This window comes from Ascaphus truei, chromosome 2, assembly GCF_040206685.1.
Source record: "Ascaphus truei isolate aAscTru1 chromosome 2, aAscTru1.hap1, whole genome shotgun sequence".
NCBI classification, from domain to species: Eukaryota; Metazoa; Chordata; class Amphibia; order Anura; family Ascaphidae; genus Ascaphus; species Ascaphus truei.
The window spans coordinates 386,289,694-386,317,316 of NC_134484.1; the positions used below are offsets into that span (position 1 = coordinate 386,289,694).

General features: G+C 41.8%; 1 protein-coding gene across 3 annotated transcripts in view; it reads left to right on the top strand.

Annotated features, from left to right (window-relative positions):
• Positions 1–5,962: 5,962 nt before the first annotated feature.
• Positions 5,963–27,623, top strand: part of LOC142488744 (anterior gradient protein 3-like) — a 34,858-nt gene continuing 13,197 nt past the window's right edge. Inside the window, exons 1-5 of one of the 3 annotated variants that reach the window (XM_075589120.1) lie at positions 5,963–6,048; positions 19,122–19,254; positions 19,520–19,583; positions 22,875–22,927; positions 25,414–25,490. In XM_075589120.1, coding sequence (XP_075445235.1) covers positions 19,149–19,254; positions 19,520–19,583; positions 22,875–22,927; positions 25,414–25,490 — 300 coding nt within the window. In that variant the 5' untranslated portion in view covers positions 5,963–6,048; positions 19,122–19,148. Of the gene's footprint in view, positions 6,049–6,284; positions 6,353–15,129; positions 15,260–19,121; positions 19,255–19,519; positions 19,584–22,874; positions 22,928–25,413; positions 25,491–27,623 lie in introns of those variants that run through there. The other 2 variants (XM_075589121.1, XM_075589122.1) reach the window with 2 other exon arrangements.

Consider the following 27,623-nt stretch of genomic DNA (forward strand, 5'->3'; position numbering starts at 1 on the left):
TCTCTCCAGCTGCGGGCCTCCCTTACTGGCGTTGAGGGTGAAGTCTCACACAAGCCCGTGTGAGTCACTGAAACTAATTGTTTACGTTTCATTTACTGTATATCCAGTGACAGTTCACCATCACCCCACCCTTCACATCCCCCACCTCCTCCCCCCTCCCCCCCCCCTTTTTCATCCCCCACACACATTGATGCAAGCACTAATACTGTGTTTTATTCTATTTTATTCTATTTTACTCCATCTTTTATTCAACTCCACTCTGTTCCACCAACATCGTGAGGTCCATGAGTTTGCGTTGACCATCTTCATACTTCCATTGCAACATTAAGAAGGACTCGGGGTTTCCTTCTTCAAGGTCAAGCAGCAGCCAAAACCAACAAAAAGGGCCAGTATACATTTTTATACTCTTTTATACTACAACATAATTTTTACATTCTTTTAATTATTTAATATATCCTAGGCATTGAAATATTATCTAGCCACACATTCCAGGGAGCGCCCCAGTTCAAACATCCATCTGGCCCGCAGGGCTGCCAACAGCGGGGGACAGAGGGCACTGGCGTCCCGGGCCCCATGAGTCAGGGGACTGGCCGCCAGAGCCCCATGCGTGGTCGTGCCCCTCGATAAATCCCGTCGCCCGGTCAACACCGGGTGACAGGATTTTGCGCTCGCGATGTGCGAGGCAGCGCGCGCTTCTCTGCAAAGAGAAGGGAAAAAAAACCTACCCCTCTCCTGATTGGCTGGCACGTGTTGCTATGCTGCCAGGATTTTTTTTTTGGCCCGCAGCAAGCTCTATTTGAGCTTGCAAAGCGAGGCCCGCCTCTTCCTGCTGCATGGAGCAAGTGGTAAGTCTGCTCCATGCCTCATTGAGTCAGAGAGAGTCAGAGAGAGAGAGAGAGAGAATCAGAGAGAGAGAGACAGAGAGAGAGAGACAGAGAGTCAGAGAGAGAGAGAGCTAGAGAGAGAAGAGAGAGAGTCAGAGAGAAGAGAGAGAGTCAGAGAGAGAGAGAGTCAGAGAGAGAGAGAGAGTCATAGAGAGAGAGAGTCAGAGAGAGAAGAGAGAGATTCAGGAAAAAGAGAGAGAGTCAGAGAGAGAGAGAGTCAGAGAGAGAGTCAGAGAGAGAGAGTCAGAGAGAGAGAGTCAGAGAGAGAGAGGGAGAGAGTCAGAGAGAGAGAGGGAGAGAGTCAGAGAGAAAGAGAGAGAGAGTCAGAGAGGGAGAGTGTGTGTGTCTGTGAATGCATACAGAAACCAATCCACAGTCAGTCATAGTCACCCACCAACTCGTCAGTCACCCACCCAAGTGTCAGTCAGTCACCCACCCAAGTGTCAGTCAGTCACCCACCCAAGTGTCAGTCAGTCACCCACCCAAGTGTCAGTCAGTCACCCACCCACCCACAAGTCAGTCACCCACCCACCCGCCACACCCACTCTCTCTGTCTCTCTCTTTCACTCACACTCTCTCTGTCTTATCTTAACTGCCCTATACCTACACCGAAATAACATATACTGCTTTCCTCCAGCTTTGACTCTCAAGCTTCACACAGGAGATATCAGAATCCCCCCGAACCCAGAAGACAGGTAGGGAACACCCCAGTCCCATTCTGAATCCCCCCCTTGTCTTTCTTCACATAGGATGTAGCATTGGGTATCTTTGTCTTTTGTTGAAAATATTAAAATAAACAGATTGCATTGCAATGTTTTTTTATTAATAATAAAAGTTAAGTAAAAGTTGCGCACTAAAAAAAAATTTCCGCGGTAGGTGCGCTATGGGGAGGGGGGCTGCTCCTTTCATTTGTCCTGGGCCCCATGATTTCTGTTAGCGGCCCTGCTGGCCCAAGCAGGGCCTCTCTATGACGTAGGTGTGCCGGGCCTCTCTCTGATGCCGATACGCCAGCTCAGCTTCCGGCACGCATGAGACAAAGGCCTGGCATGGGACAGGGAGGTAGGGCAGACAGGAGCCCCGCAGTAGCTTGGGAGAGACAGAGACCATCCCCAAGGTAAGTGTGTTTTGGGGGGTGTTTTAAAAAAAAATGTTGTGGGGGAGGGGGTGGTGGGAGGGTTTCCCACAAGGAAACCAATCATGCCCATATTATACGGACATGGTGTACCACTGTGCCAATCATTAGTTAGAGGGTGGGGGTAGTTGCCCCGGGGAGGATGGTTAGGCCTTCCGGGTGGGTAGCAGGGGAGGGGGGTTAATTACTATAGTGGTTACTAAACGATAAGGTGATTAAGGGGTTAGTGACATTAGGTTTTTTATTGTAATGTTCCTGCCCACGGAGGACGGAGAGGATGGGGAAGACAAGGACGGCCTTCATCCTGGCAGGGGTAAGTAAAACTTTTATTTACTTTTTGCGGCTGGTTTTATTTTTAATGGACAAATGCACTATTATCTATATCTGGGAAATAGTAATTTTGCCCATTATTGTATTGTTCGGTTTAGGGGAGGGAGGGGGTTGTATTGCACTGTAATTTTTTTTTTTTTGAATGGAGAAAAGCGCTCATCCTGATGAAGGTGCTTGCACCGAATAGTTGGATCTCTGTGACGTTTTTCAATCATTAAATTACTCTTTTGCATTAACTTGTTTGCATCACTTTTTGGTGTGCACAGCCCCCCCCCTGCCCGCCCCCCCTGCTTACTACGCTGTTGCCCTGACTAGGTTTCTAGCCGGTAGCATCCATGCCTTTTCTTTTTGCTTTTGTTTTTCTCCCCATCTACTAGGGTCATTCCAAGTTGCATTGGTCCTGATTCCCTAGCCTTTGAGTTTGACTTTTGAAAAGCGCTATTAGCCATCTTCTTTTAAAAGCCCTGTTACCCATGCCTGTTGTTGGTACAGGGTGTGGTAAAGATGGTAGTTGCCCCGGGTGGGTGTTTAGGCCTTCCGGGAAAGTAAGGGGCGCAAGGGGTTAACACCTTCATTACCTTAGCAATTGTAACCGCTAAGGTAATAAAGGGGTTAACTTCAACTGCCACCCTCCCACAAGGCCTAAACACCCACCCTGGGGCAACTACAAGCTTCAGCCACCCCATGTACCAACAACTATGCAGTGCCTACTATTTAACCCTTTCATTACCTTAGGCTTAGCGGTTACCCGCTAAGGTAATAAAACTATCTGCAAAAATTTTTTATTGCACAGGATTGGCTCCACCGCTATGGTAATGAAGGGGTTAACTCCTCCCGCAACCTTACCAGTAGGCCTAACCACCCACCCTGGGCCAAGTACCCCATTTACTCACCTCCTCTGCCCCCAATAAACCAGCTATTGTGCTTTAACCCCTTCATTGCCTTAGCAGTTAGCCATTACGGTAATTATTATTATTATTGATTTATTTTTAAATACTAGTGTGCGGAAGCAGGGGGTCCCCTGAGCTGAACCGCATTGATTTCAGTCTTGAGGACCCCCTTTTTCCCAAGATACAGGCCATGTTATGGGGGACCAGTATCTCCTGCAGTATTAAATCCCCCGGTCACGTGACGCGGAGGATTTAAAAATGGTGTGGGATAACGGCACCCCATACGGAGCCAAAATCTCGGGAAGTAGGGGATCCCCAAGGCTGAAATCAATGCTCAGTTCAGGAGACCCCCTGCTCCCGCACACTAGTATTTAAATGAATATTTAAAATGCACGATCATCTGTAAGAGTCGTAACGTATCCCTGCAGCTCTTCCAGGCTGCAGTTTCAATAATCAGTAATAGCGCAATAACACTTAGAAGAAATACCAAAAACCAAGTACCGAACTTTACCGAACTTTAAAAAAAATGCTGTTTTTTCTTGTGAGTACCATTTTGACACACGTGTTTTAGAGCGCGATAAAACAATGCACAGTTAATCGGCAATGCACTGATTTTATCGAGGTTTAGTGAATAGGCCCTTATTTGTTTACTCTTTTTAATTGGTATTAAAAGCATTACTTCTACTGTATATCCTTTATCCTTTTTCTTTCTCTCTCTTTAATACACTGGAGAGATTATCTAATATACCCGTAAATTAAAGTGATCCTGGACACCCTTTCAGCATCATTGACTGTAGGATATTCCCTCCTATCCTGAGGCTTGATGTCGTATTCTCAAAGATTAACTGCTCGTTGTCTCGTTTGAGTGCAGTATATGTCTGCTTTATCCAGATAACCTGTGAGTGCACCTATTACCCTTCTACCTGACACTGCTACCTTCTGCCTACACTGTGTAGCCAGGTCACCCCTCTTGGCCCTGCGACCCCCATTACCTCCGTGGCCAGGATCGATGGCGGGTGCTGCCGGAGGCAAGCGGCAGACCCGACGGCCATTCCGGAGGGTGGGGGCCGAGCAGGGAGCGCTCCGGTGCTCCGGAGATCCCCGGCGGCTCCCGTGCAGGGCGCCGCCATGTTGCACAAGTTTGCACATGCGCAGTAAGCCCCCGGCGGCCCGGCAGAGTTGCACATGCGCAGGAAGGAGCGCGTGAACGCTAACCTACCAGGGAAGGCTCTTGGAAGGGACTACAAGTCCCATGAGCCTCAGCAGCACCCCATGTGATGCCAGGGAGCCAATAGGGCTGAAGGAGTGCCCTGCAAGCGAGGAATTGATACATTTGGCGCGCTGGAGAAGCTGGCAGTCAGGACCAGGACTAGTAAGGGATAGGAGGTGCGTGCAGGGGTCTGTGACCCGTTGCAATAGGCCAGCCGTCCCCCTAGGCCCCAGATAGGCCCTGAGTCCCTCTGATAGCTTGTGGTGCTATAGGGACAGGCCCTAGGTTAGGGACCCTGCCCCATTAGCCGTTTGCTAGTTAGGGACACAGCGGACGCTGCGTTTCCTGCTGAGAGACTTGGGCTCAAGTCTCCGCCATTAAAGAGAGCTGGACTATCTTCAGGGTGGGATTGCCCCTGACGGATCACCACGCGGGTGGATCCTGGATGTCGTGCAGGAACTCGTCTGATCCTTTGAGAAGATTCTTTAAAGCCAGGTGCCGCCACACCAGGCAGTTATCGTTATAAGTGCACCAACAAAGTACTCACACATAGTGGCAGTGCTGACCACGGGACAAGGGGGTTATACTGTGGACACGGTGTGGGGGTACACGATGGTGGGCAAGGGGTATACGCTCCTAGCTGGAGTGACTGACACTTGAGACTTTGGTACAGTTACTGAGTTGCTAATAGATATATATATAGTTAATGTGTTGTGTTATTGATGCTGCATATAGTAAATGGTTATACCTATACTCCAGTGTATGTGATTACTATATGCGGGTCCTGTGTAGGGTACATTCTATACTCCTAGAATCCTGCACAGGTGGAGGCGCTGATCAAGAGACGTTTCAGAGAGCACCCCAGGTTCCCAGCAAGCGGAGGCTCAGGCCCCTGGTGAACCTGCAGGTATACGCACCACACCTGGTAACACCTAGGTTTCCACCCACACACACTATATCTGTGATTGGGGTAGAGGGAATACCCGTTACACTGTATTATACAGAGTTACTCTATTTGCCTTTTTTCTACCCCACATGTGGTTCCTGGGAGTCGTGCTTCAACTTTTGCATCTTGATTTTAATGTAGTTGGTTTTTTTTTCGTTTGACCTCTTTCCCATTCTATTGTGTGAAAATATATGTGAGTATTTTAATTACATTTCTTAATACAAGATAACGTTTATGTATTGTTTAATCTCCAAGCACCAGTGAACCAAGAGCTATTCATGATAAACAATAGGTGCATACAAGTCCAACTTTCATTGCTGGTTTCAATTTTCATGGAAACTAACCAAGCCCATATACCTGAAGAGCGCTCACACAAACCCCTTTTTATTTTGCCTCCTAATTTAGTGATATTTGATCTGTGGTGGAAGAATGAAAGTGATGTATCTGGTATTCAGCCATGAGAACTTACAAGAACAAAATAAAAATAAAAAAAGAGACTTCGCTCTACCCACTTTTTTTTTTTTTTTTACAGGTAACTTTACCTTGTTGTCATAGTTACAAAAAAGGGCAGGTCAGCTGTCCAATGTGCGGCTATAAAATACCTTCATCTCAGCTATTGCACAGCAGGAAGAATTGAATCACAGGACTCAACTGCTGTGAGTTAAACTGTGCTTTGTTTCCAATAGTTATCTCGTTTTGTGAGGGGGAAAATAACAACGTTAAACTTGGTCAATTTATGCAGAAAGCATTTAGAAATCTATCTGGTAGTCAGAAATTATGTTTTGTAAAAGTAATTTTAGTGCATGTTGTGTTAGATATTTTAGGCTACAATCGCAGTGCCACAAGTTGATGTCTTAATTCTGCCTAATCTTTTAACCCCCTTTTCTGCCAGAGGAGACTGGTGGCTTGGAAAGGAGATTTGAACACATTGTATTATAGGCTTCTTTGTCTCTGAATGGGGTAAATATGATAATGTGTTTAATTGAAATGTTACATTGCTAGTTACCCATGTATGTTATAGCATTATTACCCATATTATTGCATTAAAGCTTGGATGTTAATATAATGTATGATATTGTGACCCGTGCTTGACCTCCAGAGGGACTATGGCATATATCAATGCAAAGGAAAATGTTAGTGGAAAGACACCATATTTTTGTCTGTCAATATCAGAATGTCACATTGGTAAATGTAAGAAGCTCACTATTTTGCCATATCTTTACATGAGACCTAGATTATTGTTGTTATACATTTTTGATATTCTATTTGAATAGGCAATTGTGTATTATGTTGAGTTGCATCATGCAAACTGTGAGAACTAATGTTTTCCGTCACGTGTCCTTGATAACTTCTCAGTTCTGCCAACACAATACTCTGATTATTAATTGGATTTCATGCATCAGTTTTAATTTCTTCGTGGTGCAAATATAAAGTATTCTTTACATAATACTGTACGTTGGTTTTTTTTTTTTTTTTTCTCTCATAAATGACTAAAATACCTGTCTGAATATAAAAACAAAAAAGAAAAACCTTAAGTTCACAAGATGGCTTTAATGCTTTCATGACGGGAGTTGTCTTTGTGAATCATGCTGCTGATTCTATTACAAAGGCAACTTTATGCTGATTCGTACAACAGGGCAAAATAAAAGTGTATTTCTTGATGCAAGTCGTATGCTACAACATTTATTTCAGTTAACTCTGTAAAAAGACAAATGGACAGGTACGGTATCTCCACTGAACTGGTGCTTTTTGCCTTTTATCTAAAAGTTTGAAAGGCTTGGGTTTTTCACAGAAAACTATTTCATTGTTAGGCAGCAAGGTAGCTCTGGAGGCCTGGCTAAGCTTTGTGATACAAGGGTTCAGAATGGTAACAAGTGCAGAATTTGATACACTCCATTAAAATGTCTCTTAAGCTCCTTGATACGTCACAATCTTTATTGATTTATACTGTATAGAACCTTTGGTGTTTTAAGTAGTCATTGGGTCTTATCTGACTTCCCTGCTTTTACTGCTTGGACCAGGAAAGAGACAGAGGAGGCAAACAATGAAGTATGTATGTGTTGAAATGTGAGGATTGTAGTCTACCATTTCAGTGGGTGAAAGTACTTGAAATATAAATTAAGTGTTAAAAGTTCCTTGTTCCCGGGCTGTTCCTTTCCTAGTAAGAAAGCATGCTGACTGACCGTGATAGTGCTTTGGTAATTGTGTGTTTAAAAGTAGTAAACGTATATTTATCCTGACAGCCTTCTTGTGGTTTTAAAGCCCCCTCCTGCCCTCAGACTCCCTTTTACATGAAATAAACACACAATGCTTCTTTGGGAAACAAGGCCACAACCTTATTAAATTAGAACAACAACCAGATGACATTGCAAGCCCGTCAGTCATCTTGAGACAACAGCATTGCCTCAGTTTGTGTTCACCGCTCCAGCCACTTCTCCAGACTGACAGATATTTTTTTACATAATGGGGAACACTTCCCAAATTGAATAGCACAAAGGGGTGTGACCCCCAGTATACATATCATTACATTTGACCTCACTTAATAATTGAGCACAAGCCTGGCAAATCATTTCTGCCAAGCTGTGACAAATTACACGCACTTATAAAATTACATGGATATTCTTTTCTACTTAAGATTCCAATTTTGTGTTTTTGCAATAAATGCGCATGCACGCTCCATGAGTAAAGGCATTGTCTCTGAAAATAATGACACTGACTATAAAACAGTCTGGTTCAAATCCAGTTGTCAGATGCCTGTGGCCTTGGGCAAGTCACTTTATCTCTGTGCCTCAGGGATTGTAAATTCTACAGGGCAGGGAATTGTGCCTACAAAATGTCAATGTACAGCACTGCATACTGTCAGCACTATACAGGAAAACAACAATATTTATTATTTAATATATGTATATCTCTATTTATATCTATATACGCTGTTATTCGAACATTTACCTGGGTACATTTTGCGTTGTGCCGCGTGGAGGTTGATATATTCAGTTGCAGACATAATGGCCCATCGGATTAACACAGCAGGGGTCCCTGCTGTGAGTCCTACCGAGGTCTGCCTGTAGAGAGACGCGCAGTAAAAGAGAGGGGTGCCGGTATCTCCCATGCATGTAAATGTCTCGCGTCACGTGATTGGGACATTTCAATGCATAGGAGATACCGGCACCCCATAACGGGGCCTGTATCTCGGGAAGTAGGGGTTCCATGGACCTGAAATCAATTCGGTTCAGCTCCAGAGACCCCCTGCTACATTACTGTAATGTTTAAAACATTTTTAAAAAAATGTGATCGCCTGTGAGGTGCGCAATTAGTGATTGATTTAGCCTCCCTCTTGCTGCGTGTCTATTATAAAAAGGCAGACCCTGGTAGGTGGTAGGACTCACACAGCAGGGTCCCCTGCTGTGATAATCCCATGGGCCATTATGGCTGCCCCCCGGAAAAACTAGTGAGGATCACAAACAAAACTCGAAATCCATTTCGAGATTAGCTCGAATTACGGCCGCTGCATATGTATTAATGCAAAAAAGTAACCGCAGACAACAAAGAAAGGGAAGGACTGCATCAATGGAAAGCTGCCCCCTTAAGTCTTCCCTGAGGGCACTTCCCCAGTAGAATTGGAGCCTTAGCCTACGTGATGGAGGGAGGTGGCAGTCTTGGTGCAGCTGTTTTATTTTGATTGAACATTTGAACAGGTAAAAATACCAGGTTAAAGAGTCGAAATGTGTGAATGTTGACTATTGTAGGTCACCATTTTTATTGAAATGTCACAATTATTATTTTTTTAAATGTATTTGGCAAACCCCTACAATTTAATCAAAATCTGACAAAATGATGCCATTTCACCACATTTTGCATCCGAATTTCATATGCATTAATTGTCTATGCATGGTAATGTTATTTTGCATGTTGGTTATGGGACTTTGCATATTTTTATCTCATAATTTAATACATTTTTGTGGTGCAACTTGCCGTTTGCACATTTTTTTTTTTAGCACAAAATGGCCTGTTTCAATGGATTTGTGCACTTGTGCAAACATTTCACACATCCTTATTATGTACAGTACCAGAGTTCTTAAGGAAAAGTTAATAACTGATATCTTGATCATTATTTTATTTCTGAAATACTGTACAATAAAATAGAAATAGGACATATTGTTGAACTTTACTGTTGTGAAGGTTAAGTTTTTAGGCGATTAACTAAGGCCTCGTTCAGGGTGCCAGAGGCAGGAGTTGGAGGGCGGGCGTTCGGGAGGGAGGGCGGCAGTCTGCTGGGCGATGTGTGTTCATCCCCAGCAGACGTTTTCAGGAGTTGAGGCGGCGGGGCTACAGACGTGAGGTTAGGGATCCAAGTTGCAGTCATGAAATCATTCTCAAGAATGATTTCATTGGCTGCAGAGGTCCCTGTGACGCTACTGCAGCTTCAAAAAAAATTTTGTTTTGTTTATTGAAACTGTAGCCAGCGTCAACTCCTGGCTTCGGAGACAGGGTAGCTGCTACCCTGACAACCAGTATTCAATTTGAATACTTTGTGTCCCACGGCAGCTCGCACGGCAGCACGCCCTCCCTCCGAAGCCTGAACCCTGAACGAGGCCTAATAGACTTACTGTAACGTTTAAAAAAAAATACTTGCAGTACATCAGGGTTAAGTAACATACAGTTGTGTGAAAAAGAAAATACACCGTCTTTGAATTCTATGGGTTTACATATCAGGACATAATATCTGTTCCTTAGCAGGTCTTAAAATTAGGTAAATGAAACCTCAGATGAACAACACGACATATTACACCGTGTCATTATTTATTTAACAAAAATAAAGCCAAAATGGATACACCGGTATGCCTGGTGTGGAGTAACTGCTTACTCACGATTCACCGTCCTGTTCCTCCAGCTGATGGAACCACATGCCGATCAGCTGTCTGAAAGTTCTCGGTTACCCCCAAGTGCATCTCCTCAATGGTAGGCATCAGAAAAACAGTAGGTAAATCGATGAGACTGCAGCTCCTTGAAAAATAGAAACTCGCCAGCAATTGAAAATTAAAAAAAAAAAAGTTTGACCTACATAAAAAATTACAGAACTAAACTTTCTCCTCCCACGCGTTTCATGCCCCTATGGCGCTTTCTCAAGGAGTACGCGCCATAGGGAGCGTGGGAGGAGAGTCTAGTTTTGTTTGTGTCTGTAATTTGTTTTTATGTAGGTCAATAAACGCTTTTATTTTTCCATTGCCTACTACTTTTCTACAGGGTTAAGTGTTTTTTTACTATTATGTGGTAATTTATGTTGCTTTGTGTTGGAACGGACTATAAGGCCTTTCAGTTAACACTGCAAATTAGTTCTTTGTGATGTGAAACATAGACAAACATAATATCCCTTGTGTACACAGGGAAATGCAGTTTGAGTATATATATTACAGTAGGTAAGAGCATAAGATAAGGGGAAATGTGATGCTAGTACAAAGGTAGCAAACCACCTTTAACATCAGGTTATAACGTCTACAAACTTTTCTTGCATAAACATCCAAAATGTATGTACAAATACTGTTTTATTTAAGTCGCATCTTGTTTTACCTTATTAAGCACATCTGTTATTGGTTCAATTTGTTTCTGTGAATTGCACTTTTCATAATAATGCTGGGTGTTTATTATAAAACAAGCAGTAAAGGCGCACTCATCTCTAGTGTTATGGAGGGAGAAGGGATCCAGTTATTGGAAACATACAGTAGGTACAGTATAGGAGGGGAGGAAAAATGTTTGCTGGAGAGCAGTAGCAAGAAATGAGGGGGGCGGGGGGAACACACTGAGATTTTAATTCTGTTAGTTTGTCGTATTGCCCCTTTCCTAATTATTTACTAAAAATAACGATGTAGAAGTACAAACACATTTTAAAGTGAGGGGAAATTTGGGAAACTGATCAATACAGTCTCATTTAAAAAAAATAGTTTTGAGTTTAACAGACTTAATTTTAGGAAGGCAGATTGCAGTAAACAATGGAAGATTTATAGAAAGAATACATTTGGATGAGGTTCAAAAAGGAAAAAAATTGATCAATGAGCAGGCTTAATATCATTGTTAAAGCATTTATTACACTCGCTATCACACGATTTCATAGCAAAATCATGCGATTTTCCAACTTGTGGCTTTAAGTTAATGTATTAAAATTAACAAAAGGGCAACCATATTGACAAAAGTTAAAAAGCATTTCAGTGTAAAGTAAAATACATCCTAACAACTTCTTAAAGTAGTACAGAAATCGAAAAAAAAATAGAATGCTGTCTAGGCTATGCAACCTTCAGTGTGGCAGAGTTGTGTGTATGTATATACATATATATGCGTATGTGTGTACGTACACACGCGCGCACACGTACGTACGTACGTACTTTTTAATTTTTGGCAATATGGTTGCCCTTTTGTTAATTTTAATACGTACACACACGTGTAGACACGTACGTACACACACACGTGTGAATCTATATAAACAACCTAAACATTTCACTAAAACTGGGGCAAAAGTGGAATGGAGGCTTAAAAAATTAAGTAAAAGGACCTGATGGCATGCACCCAAGGTTTTGTTGAGGAATTTGGCTTCGTAATTGGTAATAGCAAAACTATTATATTTAATATTGATGGATACCATAGCCACGGAGAAAACTTACTGGTGCAATATTCCTTAATTTTGCAAAGGCTTTTGATCATGTTATCCTGTTTAAACAAGCTTCAGTGCTCTGGAATAGGGGAATACGCTTTAAACTTGTTCCACTCCTACATATCGGGTAGATCCCAATATTTGTCTATCTCTGGCTCTAACTCCAGCCAGTTCGATGTAACCTGTGAGGTCCCGCAAGGCTCTGTTCTGGGGAGCCTACTCTTTTCAGTCTTCATTAATGATCTACCTACAGCATGTAAGGCATCTTAAATGCAGATGAAATAATCTTAGGATGAGATTATACAGCGTGCGCGCCAATTTCAAATTGACTGACTAATGCCTATGAGGCCACTCTGTGTGCGTGCTTTGGCACGACCGTGATTTGAAGATAGACAGAAAAATGTGAGCTGGTTCAGCCAATGAGGTTGATCCAGCTTCGTGATGCCTCCACCATGCCCCCAATAGCCTCCTACACTATGAGCAAAGATCGCGTGTGCTACTGCAGCAAGAGCTCACACTCTTGCAAACAAGCGAAGTGTGTGAGCTCGACCTTCTATTTACACAGCCCTAGACCTGACCTTGGACACATATTTCAATCTGATTTTAAGACTTGAAAACTGGATTTCTCAAAACAAACTGTTTTTTAAACACTGACAAGACAATGGTATTAAGGACTAAGGTCCCGGCAAGTATACGTTTACTCTGATTTCTCCTGTCCCAGACTCGGCCAGCAAGACTACTCTACATTCCGGACAGGGTGTCTGTGGCTGGTGGCTACTATTCCCATCTCAGCACAGGGGTCTCGTCTAGTTTGTGGCGCACTGCGTAACAGTATTGCGCCTACACAGAGTGACCATGCTAGGTTTACTTTATCGGAACTAATCCTCCCTAAACATACTTGTCAAAGTGCATCACACAACAGATGCTAATGCCATTTATAAACTATAGGGACATAGTATATGGTGGAGCACCCCAAACTCCCTTAAACTAGACACCCTCTACAACTCCATATGCCGGTTTGTCCTAAAAGTAATTACAACACACATTACTGTGAAATGCTTAAAGAACTAGATTGGTCACCACTTGAGTCTGGGCACAAAGTTCATCTTACCTGTCTTACCTTCAAATACCTTCTGGGGAAGCTACCTGCCTATCTGAACAAGCACCTCACCCTTACCACATGCAGCACTTATCACCTGAGATCTGACTCCAAAAGACTGTTCACGGTCCCAATGTTCAATAAGGAATCTGCTCACTCCTTCTGTTATCATGCACCTCACAACTGGAACAACCTACCAGAGACTCTCAAAACCACCTCTAGTTTAAGTTCATTCATTTTAATCTTGTCTGTAACTTTTAATATACTGTATGTTTGAGCATATTTATCTCTAAATGTTCATGAAATGTCTAAATATAATAACTTCTAAGAAGAAAAGTAGCGCCAAAATAAACGTGATACTAATGAATCATATAATATTAGATTCAAAACTTGCTAATAGAGGCAAACAATGTTTGTCTGGATATTACAATAGCACAGCACTATGCATTCATAGACAGACAGCACAAAACAACAAAAAACAGAGATTGTAACCAGTCCCTTGAATGTCCCGTTTGTAGAAAACACTTGTAGTAATACAGTGTAGGCAGCTTTCAGAGGGATGAACCACATCCAATATGTGTGGGTACTCCAGGGCTCTGTCCTGTGACCTCTTCTCTTTTCTCTGTACACACTTTTTCTCTAGGTGACTTAATCACATCTCTTGGGTTTAAATATCACCTCTATGCTGATGACACTCAAATTTACTTTTCAACACCTGAACTTACACCTGCTGTACAGACCAATGTTTCGGAATGTCTCTGCAATATCAACCTGGATGGCCCTACGCCTACTTAAATTTAACATGGCAAAAACTGAGCTCCTCATACTTCCTACCAAACCTGGCCCTACTACCTCCTTCTACATTACTGTTGGTAGTAGTAGCCCAAGCACATTGCCTAGGGGTCAAACTCAACTTCTCTCATTCTCCTTTCACATTCAAAAAGTTTCTAAAACCTATCGCTTTTTCCTCCGCAATATTACAAAGATATGCCCTTTACTCTGTTTCTCGACTGCTAAAACTCTGACTCACCCCCTCATTCTCTCCTGTCTCGATTACTGTAACCTCCTGTCTGGCATTCCTGCCTCTTACATGTCTCCCCTACAGTCGATCCTAAACTCTTCTGCCAGAATCGCTCTACTCTTTCCAACACTAAATCTGTCTCGGCGTCTCCCCTGCTCAAATCACTCTTCTGGCTTCCTATCAAATCCCGCATCTCACACTCCATTCTCCTCCTCATTTTAAAAGCTTAACACTCTTCTGCTCCTCCTTACATCTCAACCCTAATTTCTCACTTTGCACCATCCCGACTCTTGCGTTCTTCTCAAGGATGTCTTCTCTCTACCCCATTTGTATCTAAAGCCCTCTCCCACCTTAAACCTTTCTCACTGACTGACCCACAGCTCTGGAATGCCCTTCCCCTCAATATCCGACTTGCACCCTCTCTATCCACCTTTTAAGACCCACCTTAAGACACACTTGCTTAAAGAAGCATATGAGAAGCACCGTGGATAGTACAAGATACATGATGCATAAAGCTTGGCCCCCTGCAGACGCACTTACCAGAATTCCCTCCTACTGTCTCTCTACGTTCTTCCTACCTACAGTAACAATTCGATTGTAAGCTCCTCGGAGCAGGGACTCCTCTACCAAAATGTTACTTTTATGTCTGAAGCAATTATTCCCAAGATCTGTTTTTTGTATTATTTGTTACTTATATGATTGTCATGTGTATTGCTACTGTGAAGACATTCTATTCATACATACATACATACATACATACATACATACATACATACATACATACATACATACATACATACATCACTCTGTGCCCAGGACATACTTGAAAACGAGTGGTAACTCGCAATATATTACTTCCTGGTAAAACATTTTTATTTATAAAGGGATTGACAGATGAAGCAAGACTTACTTACCTTGACACCGCGGACAAACCAGCAAAAGTCTGTGGCGCCAGGGACAGTGTCTGCCACAATGGAGCTGCGGGGAGTCCATGCCTCTGAAGGGGACCCCGAACAGCATTAATACTTTGGTGCCGCGAGCTCGCATGGAAGACATTAAATCTTACTAGATCTGTAGATCCACGGACCAGATAATTACAGACCTGTAAGACTAACAGTTATAGTGAGGAAGCAACTTTATGCACACTATATTGTATGCCTTTTTTTATTAAGGCATAATATTCAGGAACCGTAAAGAGTTGTATGTATCGCTGTAGCTCTATAGTCTATCGCTGCAGCGCTATGGTTGATCGCTGGTGCCTTAACTCTTACCGCAAGAAATTAAAAATATGCGTGTGTTTTTCACACAATGTGACAGAGCTGAACATGAAATGTTAGCATTGTTTGCAATACTGTCCAGAAACACAAGTGGGAGATCACGCGCTACAGTTATTGTCCAGTATTATCCAGTACATTTAATGTCTTCTCTAAATGCTCACATTTATTCTCCACTTTTTTAATATTTTTTTTATTTTTAAAGGTTGTGGCATTGTACAGGTACACCAAGTCATATAAATGCTCAGTTCAGGCCTTGTGTCTTTTTCCTTCGTGCGCATACAAGGGTATGGAACGCAGTAGGCCTGAGTGTCATTCAATAGGAAATTAAATTTCAGAGAAGACGGGCAGGGCTCATTTTTCCAATCTTGTCAGCCAAAGTTTGAAACTTTGGAGGGTGGGATTTGACTGCCCCATTGGGAGTTGTAGCTAGTGGGGGGGGGGGGGGTGCAGGTTAAAGTGTCCGTTTTTGTCTCTTGAAACGACCAAATTGAAGTGAGGCAGAGACAAGACGTTGCACTGTGTGTAATTTTATTAAAGGTGATTACAGCTTCAGAGACTGCTGTCCACAATACATCTATCTATAATAAATCTCTGTATATGTGCTGTGCCCAACAAGCGTGATATACAATAATTTAGAAAGTAAAAATTAAAGATTAATATGATTTTCACAATATTAGAATAGTACATGTTATAGTACTGTAAAACAAGAAAGTAACAAATATAGTATATGTGGTATAAATGTGTCCTAGGTAATGGTTTTAGTCTTCAATCGACAGCTGTTAATTTGATGCTTTCATTTCTGAAAAATAATTTTTAAATTTAGTGTACACTACAGTATTAATAAACTAATGAATTGCTTTAAGTATAGTATGCATGTGTGAAAGCACTAAAGTGCGCATGCATCAATACATTTATGGGCTATGGCACGCATAAAGTATGTGTGTCATTGGGAATGACATTTATATTTACCTTGATTTTATAAACCTTGCCAACCGGGTGGCAGTGACTGAATGTTGAGTCCAGGGGTGTACTGTGAGTAGATGCTCAAGTCGATCATGTAGTTGGGATGCAGGTTCATCTCTATGGTGGAGAGTTTGGTCCCTGCTGATGATATTGGTACCGGTAGCCAGACGGAGACATATAATCAGGTTAGGGCAAGTAGCTGTGATGTAGGTTCATCTGGGTTTCGGTGTTGGTTGGCCTGTTCTGCTAATGATATTGGTATTGAATCAGATGCTCAGACTGGAGCTGATAAGTGGTGATGGCACATTGGAGGGACCAGTTCGATTATTCAATACAGTACTCTTCGTCCTGATCAATTTCTTTCTCCTTCGGAAGTTTTCGTGAGCAAATATACCTGCTCAAGATAGGTGCAGCGACGCGCAACCCCCTTTCTTGCCAGGACGTGGAGGTGTTCTAATAAAGCAATCATTCAAACTTAAGGTGTCTGACAGAATTTTTCCACCATTGCTGGTTTGGTGAATTTTTGAAGTATTCATACTTGTCAATCTACTTATAGATCGCAGACAGAGTTGCCTTTTTATCTGTCCCGACTTGAATTGTGGAATATTTCATATATGCATAGCTACAAGCTGGTCTTTTGGTACAGAGATGCCCTCATGTGCTATACAGTACCAGACAATAAGTTAAATGTGAAATAGATAGTGATTTTTAATAAAATGTGAAACACCGACATTCGATAGAGTATTGACCGTACAAGGTAATTTAACAAAGAAACAAACATGCATTTCATCTGGGCTTTTAAACACGTGCTTTCAGACATTGAGCAGCACTGTTCAATACGGTGGCATTTGCAGCCCCATAGGCAAAGACATTCAGTTTGCCATCTGGCGGACATGCACTGAACTACAACCACACAATTAATCATTCCATCTGACCACAAAATAAATTCAGACCGAGCAGGTATGGCACGCCGTGGAGAAGCACAACTTGCATCACAAATTGCTCACAGACTGCTAACGAATAATTCATGGAAGCTGATAGGAACAAGATGCTGCATCTGTATGTATATCTTTATTTATATAGCGCCCACAGGTGTACTTAAATCTTTTCAAGAGAGACAATACAGTACAGTGAACTATAGTACAATAATTGCAACAAAAGATCCGACAATAGGAAGAAAATCCCTGCCTGGAAGAGCTTACAATCTAAGTGATATGGTGGGGAAACTTAGACAGCAAGGGAGGGAATAAGTGCAGTAGATGGCAGTCATTGGTAGCAGCGACTGTGTGTGACAGCTGTCTAGGCTACTGGAGTGCTTCATTTAAGAGGCGAGTTTTATGGTTTGTCTTAAAAGTGGGTAAAGAAGGTGCTTGGCATACTTTAGGGTGAGGGAGTTTCACAGGTATGGGGCAGTGAGAGAAAAAGGTTTAAGGTGAGAGCAGTAGGCGGTGGCGAGATCACAGATGTGCCTCTATGAGGCTGTCTATAGAGCGCGTGAACGCAGAGGCGCTTGCGATGCAGGAGGAAACAGAATCTGTTTTCACGCGCGGTGGCTGGGTCACTTGAGCGGTTCACCCAATGAGGGTGAACCAGCTCCATGACATCACGGTCGTGCCCCCAACATGCCTCCCCATCTCCTCTGCATGCAGGACACAGATACTCCTGTTGTAGGTGGTGGGGAAGCAGAGTGAACGCTTGCGCCCTATCCAGCATTCACCATGGTCGCAGCCATAAAGGTGAAAGGAGACAGCTGTGGGTAGAACGCAGGAGACGAGCCAGAGCCTAGCGAGAGATCAAAGCTGATATGGTAGGAGGAGCAGATGAGTGAAGAGCTTTGAAAGGAAGGAGGTGAACTTTGTGGGTGATCCAACATTGGCTGGGAAGCCAGCAGAGTAATTTAAGGAGATGAGCAGAGGTTGTTTTTGGAGAATGTGAAATTATTCTACCAGCAGCAGAATTTTGGATAGTTTGCCAAGTAGAAAGTTATGAGGCAGGGAGGAATGTTGGTAGTATGTTACAATAATCCCGATGCATTTAGCAGTAGTCTGTCCTTTTTAAAACCAACATGTGTTTATTTGCACTTTATATTTGAATTTATAAGGCCGCGCTTATAGTGCTGGCATCGCCGCCCGAAAATAAATGCATTGTCGCTGCCGCGTGCGCTTATAGTAAGGGCGACGTGACGACGCGATTTTTTTGCAGCCGGGAATATTTGATTTTTCTGGGGCTGTCGCCTCATGTGACAGCCCCTGAACCAATCAATGGCCTGGTCGCCCGCGACACCTCCGCATAGCAAAATACAACTTTCGCTAGCGGCGACTGTGACGTTGCATCGCCGTCACGGGCACTATACGCGCGGCCTAAAGAAGCAGGTAGGACATCCATGCTATTTGACAAAGAGACATTTGAGGTCACTGTCATCACATAAAGGTTTTGCTTGGGGCTGCTCGAACCAAAGCTCTTTAAGTTTGAGCTGGTTTATTTTAATGCACGTTATTGCTATGTATTACTCAGCATTGTACTAGCAACGTCCTGTTGTTAGATTAATGTTTATTTCATTAATATTTTACACCAAATAAAAACAAATCAAATAATTTAACTGTTATTAACCAAGGACATTTAAATATTGTTTATAGCTCTAGCTTTTTTTTAAATATTTTTTTTTTTTTTTTTTAAATCTCATATCTCTGATCCTTTAGTTTTGATGTTATTGTGTTTTTCAACAGCTCTGAAAGGGGACTACAGAAACCACAATGTTGCCTTCTGCACTCGCCTTTTCCCTCCTGCTTATCGCTTTCTCATCCAACTTGGCCATGGCAATCAAAAAAGAGAAAAGATCTCCACAGACATTATCAAGAGGTTTTGTAACTTATACGTTTACTACATATTTTCAAATACCATTCTAGCTGCCATATATGATGCAAGTGATAAAATATGCAGTAGTAATATATGTTGTGATACTATTATAGCCAACGGCACATCTGAAATACTCTATGGGTTTGGTTTCATAGACGACATACAAATATGATGTTAATGACATGTCTAAAAGGGTTAATTGCAATATATTCAACGCTTTTCATAAATATTTGTTATAAATTATATCTCAGAAAAAATGTTTTTGCAGGCTGGGGAGATGACATTACATGGGTTCAAACATATGAAGAAGGACTTTATAAAGCAAAACAAAGGTAAATAAAACATACATGACTGTTCTAAAGCAATTTTCTTCCATGCAGTATGTTTGGACTTTTTTTTTAAAGGTTATAACATAATGTAACATAATATACAAATTCTTGGTTTACTAATATTATTTTATACTTCATGAGAAGAAGCAGATCTGGTTTGATCAGAACAATGTACAGCATTCCTGTTAAAGAAACAAAGAAAACCAACAAGAACATTAGCTTTTGTGGTGTAATCTGTGATGGAATGTGTTAGCTACATAAAGTCACATAGCTTATCTGTGATTTTGAATGGTTTTAATGTAATCAGGGATCAAATCATAACTAGATATATTAATACTGAATTGCAAACCACTATGCCTAGCGCTTACAGGGAGAAGGTACATTTAAGCATTTTGACAACTCCTTTATACAATTTTACTCACAATACGTAAATACTGATTAATTCATTAACCTTTTGCCATAGTTGGGTTATAAGAAAGGAGAAATGTGCTTCGGAGTGATTTTCTAATTGGCATTATATGATACAAACCCAGCTCCACCGAGCTTTACGCAAGTGCTCCTCTATGGTCAGTTTTCCATATAATTTAATGTACGTTATTTTCCCTGAGGTTAATGCAAATCAACAAAGGTAATTATAGTTGGTAAAACAGGATAAGGCGAGCTCAGACCTACCCCTATAACGGAATGTATCAGTAACACTAACTTTATGGAGAGTGCTGCTAGGCAAATGGAGTTGGCCATACAATTATGGAAAAAAAACATACAAAAAACCCTGTGCTGCTCCCAAAGTGGCTTGCAATTTTTTTTTTGTTGTAAAATTCTACATTTTAATCCTAAATCTTGTAACAAAGGAGTCATTTTTGCTGCATCTTTCTTTTTATAACAAAAAAATATTCAAGCCTGCTAACCCATCAAGGTTAATCATAAGTAAAATGGTAAACTCCATTTAATCAGGAGAGCACTTTTGGAGGTAGCAGGTAGAGCTTGTGTGCCATGGTTGTGACTTATGTTGTCAGGGGCAGGAGCTGTCTTGTGCAAGGCTGGTGCAAGTGTACTATTGTATAGAGAGGTTGCTAGGTCTGGGCAGGAAAGAGTAGAGATTGAATGGAGGAGAGGTTGAAAGATGCTGAAAAGTGTGTGTGTGTGTGTGTGTGTGTGTGTGTGTGTGTGTGTGTGTGTGTGTGTTAAAGTGAGGCTAAACATTAGGAGGTGGTGATCAAAGAGTTGTAAGGTAGTGTTAGAAGAGTTAGAGACTGAGCAGAAGCGGGAGAAAACCAGGTCAAGGGTGTCCATTGCAGTGAGTAGGAGAGGTAATCCACTGGGAGAGACCAAATGAGGGGTTTAAGCTGACGGGGAATTTATGTTATCAATAGGTAGGTATGTTAAATACTGTTTGGCAGTGCATGGTGAAAGGGAGGCTTTGGGGTTGTATGTGGGATGTGGAAGAATTGGTATGCGGCTAGCAACAGGATTAGGGGATATTTCACCAGAGAAGGAGTAATAATGAGAGGCAGTAGGAGAAGGAGTTGCTAGTTTTATTAGTGATGGGGATGTGATGTGAGAAGCAGATGGATTTGGTGGCTTCAAAATGAGGGAGATCTCAATAGAGTGGGAAATTAGGAATGAAGGCTTGGTGGAGAAAGCGTGGGAGCTACAGATAGAGGCAAAAGTACAAGTGAGAGAGTGCCGGTAAATTAGGGAGAGCAAAGTAAACATAGTCCAAAGCTGAGAGAGGGCTGTAGTAATTCCTTAACATGAAACTGAAGTGTTTCCCGCTCGGTGTGTTGGTAGGTGCAGTGTGCAAATAAGTGAACGGCAGCACACCCATAACGGGTTAGCTGGCTTCAATAGTTTTATCAAAAGATGCAACTAAATGACTCCTTTTTGTTATAAGGCTTGGGATACAAATGTGGAATTTAACTAATACATTGCAAGCCAATTTGGGTGGAGCGCAGGGTTTCATATTTGTTTTTCATAAAGGTAATTAAATGCAAAAACAGCAGTTGATTATCTCATTGGCATAGGCTTAAAGCCATGTTAAGTTTGTGCTACCTTGCATTAGCTTCAAATAAAATGGCATAAGTTTTGTCTTAACCAAAAGTGGTGTTACTCACATCCAGACCCTGGATAGGTCTTTAAAGTTAAAAAGAGAAGACAGGAGAGGGAAAGAACCCCGTAAAAAAATGTTGTGGGATAAGCCATACCCAACTGTGATCTTTTACTCATCCAGACCCTGTTAAATCCCTATTTCTGTGTCGGGATGTGAGTAACGCCACCTTCTGCTCTGACCTAACTAACATCACGTTAAATCCCTGCGTTGATATGAGGAAATGCGTTGTTAGAGGGAACACCTGTTTTGCATATAATCGGCACTAACATCTATTGTAGTTAATGTAATGTCATCTCTAGCCAAAAACGGCACCCAACACTGTGTTAATTAGCTTTGAAGATACACGTTAGTACTTAACTAATGCATTAACTTAAGTTATCATTAAGTTAATAACGGATTTCTGTGGATCTGGGCTTTAGTGGCCTGGGCCAGACCTCTGATCCGTTACAAAATGTGTTCTGGATGTGTCTGCAGAATTCAAACATAGACCCACATTGAAGGAGACTAATTTCTGTAACTAGACTTTATTTGTCCTATTGATCAATATAGTATCAATATAACTATCTCTATCTGTGTTTACTACTTTTTTGTTGACACAAATCCATTTTCCTACTTGTGTTCTTTTTGGTATGTAAGCTTGCAAGTATGCAGTTTACAAGCAAAATAACGGTCAGATACCGCAGCTTCCCATGGCAGCGAGAGGGGGGGGGGTCCCATTCATCCGAATAGTGCCCCGCAGGCAGCTGCAGCTTTTACTGTCCCACAGGGGCACAGTGATGTACTTTTCTTCCCATAGCTCCTGGGACAGTAAGTTTGGATACATCTGTACCTATCGATTTTCCCCAATGTTATGAAAACTATGGCCCAGATCCACAAAAGGGTGCTAGGCTTTTAGTATGACTTGAATCTCATTCATATGAATGGGACCCTTTTGTAGATCATGGCCTGTGTATATAATATAATTTAATCTATGAAAAAATGTCACAATCCATTAAAATGTATCACAACCTTCAAAATATTTGCATGTACTTTTTGTTCATTTCTGTTATGTTCTATTTGCACAAAAAAGTTTGTTTTTCTGTTAAATATTTTTTTCATGTACATTTCATCTGAATGATTGTAACTTCCAGGAAATAAAGGAGATAATTCAGTGTAAACTAATATATATTCTGGTCATTTTGCAGTAATAATCCCCTAATGGTAATTCATCATTTGGAAGATTGTCAGTACTGCGAAGGTAATGTCGCTGTTGAATCATGTTTGTATGTTGAATGAGTATCAGTCTATCAAGCTCACACCTATCTACACGTAATTATTATAAATGAGGAGCTCATTGTAATGAAACAGCATCATGCACAATAGCAGCTTCCAGTACTAGATGTAGGACTCCTTTTGTGATGATTGCAATCTGGGCATTCTGTTAATGAGGTAAAAAAAGTGTGTTATTTATAATATAATGTGAAACACTGTGAGAGATCTATCAGAAATCGCAGAACAGAAATGCCAACAGGAATTCAACCACAAATATACCACTGTCAGTCTAAGGTAAGAGCTGGAGTCTGAGAAGCTAGCTATCTCCACTAATAAACTACACAAACTGGATATTGTTCTTTCTTCTTAAGGTTTAGTAATCAAAGAAATACAGTAGGGCAGTAAGGCTAATCCAAAAGAATGTGCTGTTCCATTATGCACTCATGTTGCACAGTAGTTTATTACATTTCCCAACATACCAGTCAAGGCAATGTAGTCTCTAATCATCAGTGATTGTACAGTATAAAGAGATCTTGTTTGAGAAGGGGTGGTAGTCTGTTTGGTTGGGTAACCAGGTGAACTATATTTAAAAGGAGATTGCCTCACAAAATAATATCATTAATTTCACAGTACTATGTTCCCATAAGTGTTTGCTTGTTTACTTACACCTAAACACAAGGAATCCAATTGAAATAAATTATTTGCTGATGTAAGGGCCATGACACGGAGTGTCATTGGAATCTGGCTGGTTGTCACCACGTTATCACTTGTGAATTAATCACGTGGTCACGCCTGTCCCAGATTACGCAAATAGAAATGCAGGCCAGTGAAGGAGATCTAATTTGGAAAATTAATAAAATCGCTATGACGTTCTCAAGACATCCTGAGAATGTCCTAACGTCCTTGAGATGTTTACTTTATTTAATTGCTTTGTAGCTCTTTATCTTTTCTGTTTGATAATCTTATTGTTTTATCAAATTGTCATATTTCCTTCCGTTTTTTTCTCTTTAATAATCTCCCCCGTTTTACCACAATATTGTTTAAAGGGCACAATAAAAAAAAATAACAGGGTCTATGCTCAATTTGAATGATAAATGGAGAGGAACCTCGCTCAAACCTGATGCTTCAATGGTAGCAATAAATAAACAATGTGTGTGTTCTTTGCTACCCATGTGATTAATGTCCTGGATTCCTGCATAAAAAATCCAAAAAAGCAAGGTATGAGGGTGCCACACACAAACACACACACACACACACACACACACACCCCTAAAAATATAGTATTCTTAATTTATTACAGGCTGAAGGGCAGATCAATATATTCCACACAACTTTCTCAGGTGCTCTTGGCAATGTATTGTGTACCCCCATTTCCTGTTTTAACATGACATAAACTACAGAGGAACGTAGTGAAAAAGGGAAGGACATAATTCTGTACACATACCCACTGTGCTTGTTTACTGGGTGACCATTTGCTAGAGATATAAGAATCTCTGGTATTTCACTTTACAAATTAGTTTGGTTTATTCATCTATACATAAGTTGTAAGGCACCATTTTTGTTCCTCCATTAAGAAATATTACAAACCAAATTATTCGTTAGAGTACAACAGCATGTTGCAATTGTGAAAAAATGAATACTTCAATAGTTGGTGATATATTTTTTATTTTTTTTATTTGGACTAACAGAATATATTTTCAAGACAAACTTTGAAGCGCAATGGTCTGAAGAAAAGTAATGCTTTTAAAAACATATCCCTTAAAATATATCTAACTCCAAATAAAGGCAATACCCACGAATAAAGTATTCACTCCTTTTTGCACAGAAAACAAATATTAAACACAGGCTCTACACATGTAATTCTCGCCGCGTACTAGACCGCACGGAAGCAAAGCAGAGCATGAGCAACTGTAGCCGTGAACTTTAAATCTGCATTGTTATTGGTATTAAGTGAGCCGTATTAACCTAAGGGTTAATTCTGTTAGGTCAATTATCACCCTGGTATTTTTGGGGGCTGTAGTTTTGAAACAGAGTATACTGACTCTTATTATTGAGGATATACTGTACTGTATATGACTTTTCCCCACACTTTATCACAAATTTATATAATTGTCATGAACCAATTATTTTCAAGCTTTGTCCTGGCCCCATTCTGCTCACTTACCTCTTCTCCTTCTACATTTATATTTTTTATTTCAAACTCTGAACCTTCCTTTCCTATTATACTTTTATACCTATAGTATCTTTCTTTCACTCTGTCGTGTGTGTGTTTGTGTGTGTGTTTTACACTTAATTTTTCTTGCCCACTTTTGCTGAGGGGCCACACAAGGATGATACATACAGTATTTACTTTCATAAAACCACACCATGTATCTTTAAATGTTTCATATGTTTGTCTTCACTTGAAAATGTTTTCAACCTACAATGATATAGTATGTTTAATTGAATCTCAAAACCATTTTCTTTTGTCAGCGTTAAAGAAAGTATTTGCAGAAAGTGCTGAAGCTCAGGAACTAGCCCAAGAAAATTTCATAATGCTCAATCTTATGGTAGGTAAACAAATTCTATAGCACATACCAAGGTCTTAATATCTTATTGTAGATGCAAGAGCAAAGCTTGCAGTCTGGTGTGTTTGAATGAGTCAACTACAGTAACTGACCAGGGCAAAACACCACAGCCCTATGCGATGTTCATCGCCGATAGACAACTTCCATATTGAAAACAGTATATAGCTAGGGTCCCCCTGGTTCCTTTCCCCCTTACGTGTGTGCTGCTGTGGGGGAGAGCGCATCGCCGGTGGCAGCTGCGGCAGGACGCCGCCATGTTTAATGTGCATGCGCAACGGTTTGCGCATGGGCACACGCGACGGCCATTTTAGTGTTTGTGAAATGGCAACAGAGGCTTTCTGTAGCGCAGGGGCTTTTCCAAGGTTGCACATGCGCAGTTAGCAGCGGTGGTGGCCATTACAGATCGCGCACGCAGCCCCAATGTTAGAGGGCCATGGAGGACTACAGCCCCCAGAATGCTTAGAGGCAGACAGGCCACCTGATGCAAGGGAGCCAATAGGGCTGCAGGATTCACTGGAAGGGGAGGATATGTTAACAGGCTTGCAGGAAGGAAGTCACTCAGGGATGGGAGGTAGGTGTGCAGGGGTCAGTGACCAATGCACTAGGCCAGAATACCCTCCCCAGGCCCCAGATAGACCTGAGTCACCAGATGGGGATGCTGCCACCTTAGCTGAGCAGGATAGCAGAGTTGCAACAGTGTTTTGCAGTGCAGCCAGAGTAGTTAGCTTTGGCTGCTTCAAGAGAGACCCCTTCAAGGCAAGGGGGGTTGCTTACAACCAGTGTTATGTGATATCACCGGTGCCAGTTGCGCGCGGTAATCGCGGCCTGCGTCTCGGCTCAGACAGGCTCTACACTAAGACATTCTGTGGGTGAGACGCTCCACGAGGGAGACGCCTCACACAGAGGTGGGAAATCGGGGAGACGGATTCCTGTTCCTGCGTCCGATCCTTTTCGAAGATCTTTACACTTTGGCACGGACGTATGCCCGGGCAGGTATCTATAAGTGCACCAACCATACACATGTGAGCAGCACTGGTGCCGAGCACCAAAGTATTGTGGGCACTGTGTGGTTAGGGTTCTTTGGGGGCGGAAAGGCCAAGGGCCTTTACAAGGGGATATTGGTGCCCCTTGCACCCAATGTATGTCATATTGTTGATGTAGGTATATTGTGTTATGTTTGATTCTGCATATAGTAAACTGTTTATATATACTCCCGTGTATGTGGTTACTATTTGTGGGTCCTGTGTGGGGGACATTGTACACTCCTAGAATCCTACATAGGTGGAGGCGCTGTAAGTAAGATCGTTCCAGAGGATTCACCCCAGGCTCTCACTGGCGGAGGCTCAGGCCTCCTGTGAGCCTGTAGGTATACGCACCACACCTGGTAACATATAGGTTCCCCCTCACATGCACTCTATCTGCGATTGGGGGTGGGGGAATACCCGTTAAAAGTAGAATATTTGAACAATATTTTTGACTGTCATCGCTTTCTGATACACTGATAGGAAGAGCATTCCAAAACGTGAAACAAATTGAGCTGTCAACATCCTGCAACTCTTTGGAAGACAGCGCTCTTTGCCTTTTTATGTGCATTTGTTTTAACATATGTTAAGATGTGTAGCATGTCTTATTAACAATTATTGGACCTAAGTGATTCATACTGTAGATGTAATTAAAACATCAGATTTTTCAGAGAATTCAACAGAAAACAAAAATACCCAATGCTACAGTACAGTACATTCAATGTGACAGAAAATACATACAGTAGTAAAATACTTAAATGTTTGTATTCTCATAAGTAAGGGTCATTTAGATAAACACTTTAGCATTATAAGGCTTCGTCCATGCAGCAGAAGACCATGTGGAGGCGACCACGTGAGTGACATCACCAGCATTAAGCGGGAGCGTTTTGTGGCCGAGGGATATGCGCCATTGGGGCATGTCTGTGACATGATGCTGGTTCGCCCTCATTGGGCAAACGGCTCATGTGGCCTGCCCGTCACGCTGAGGAATCAGATTGAATCGATTCCTCGCGTGCCTGTTCCTGCTGTCACAAGCGCGGTCTATGGTCGCGATCAATGCCTTAATGCAATGTGATCGCGACACACGTGCATG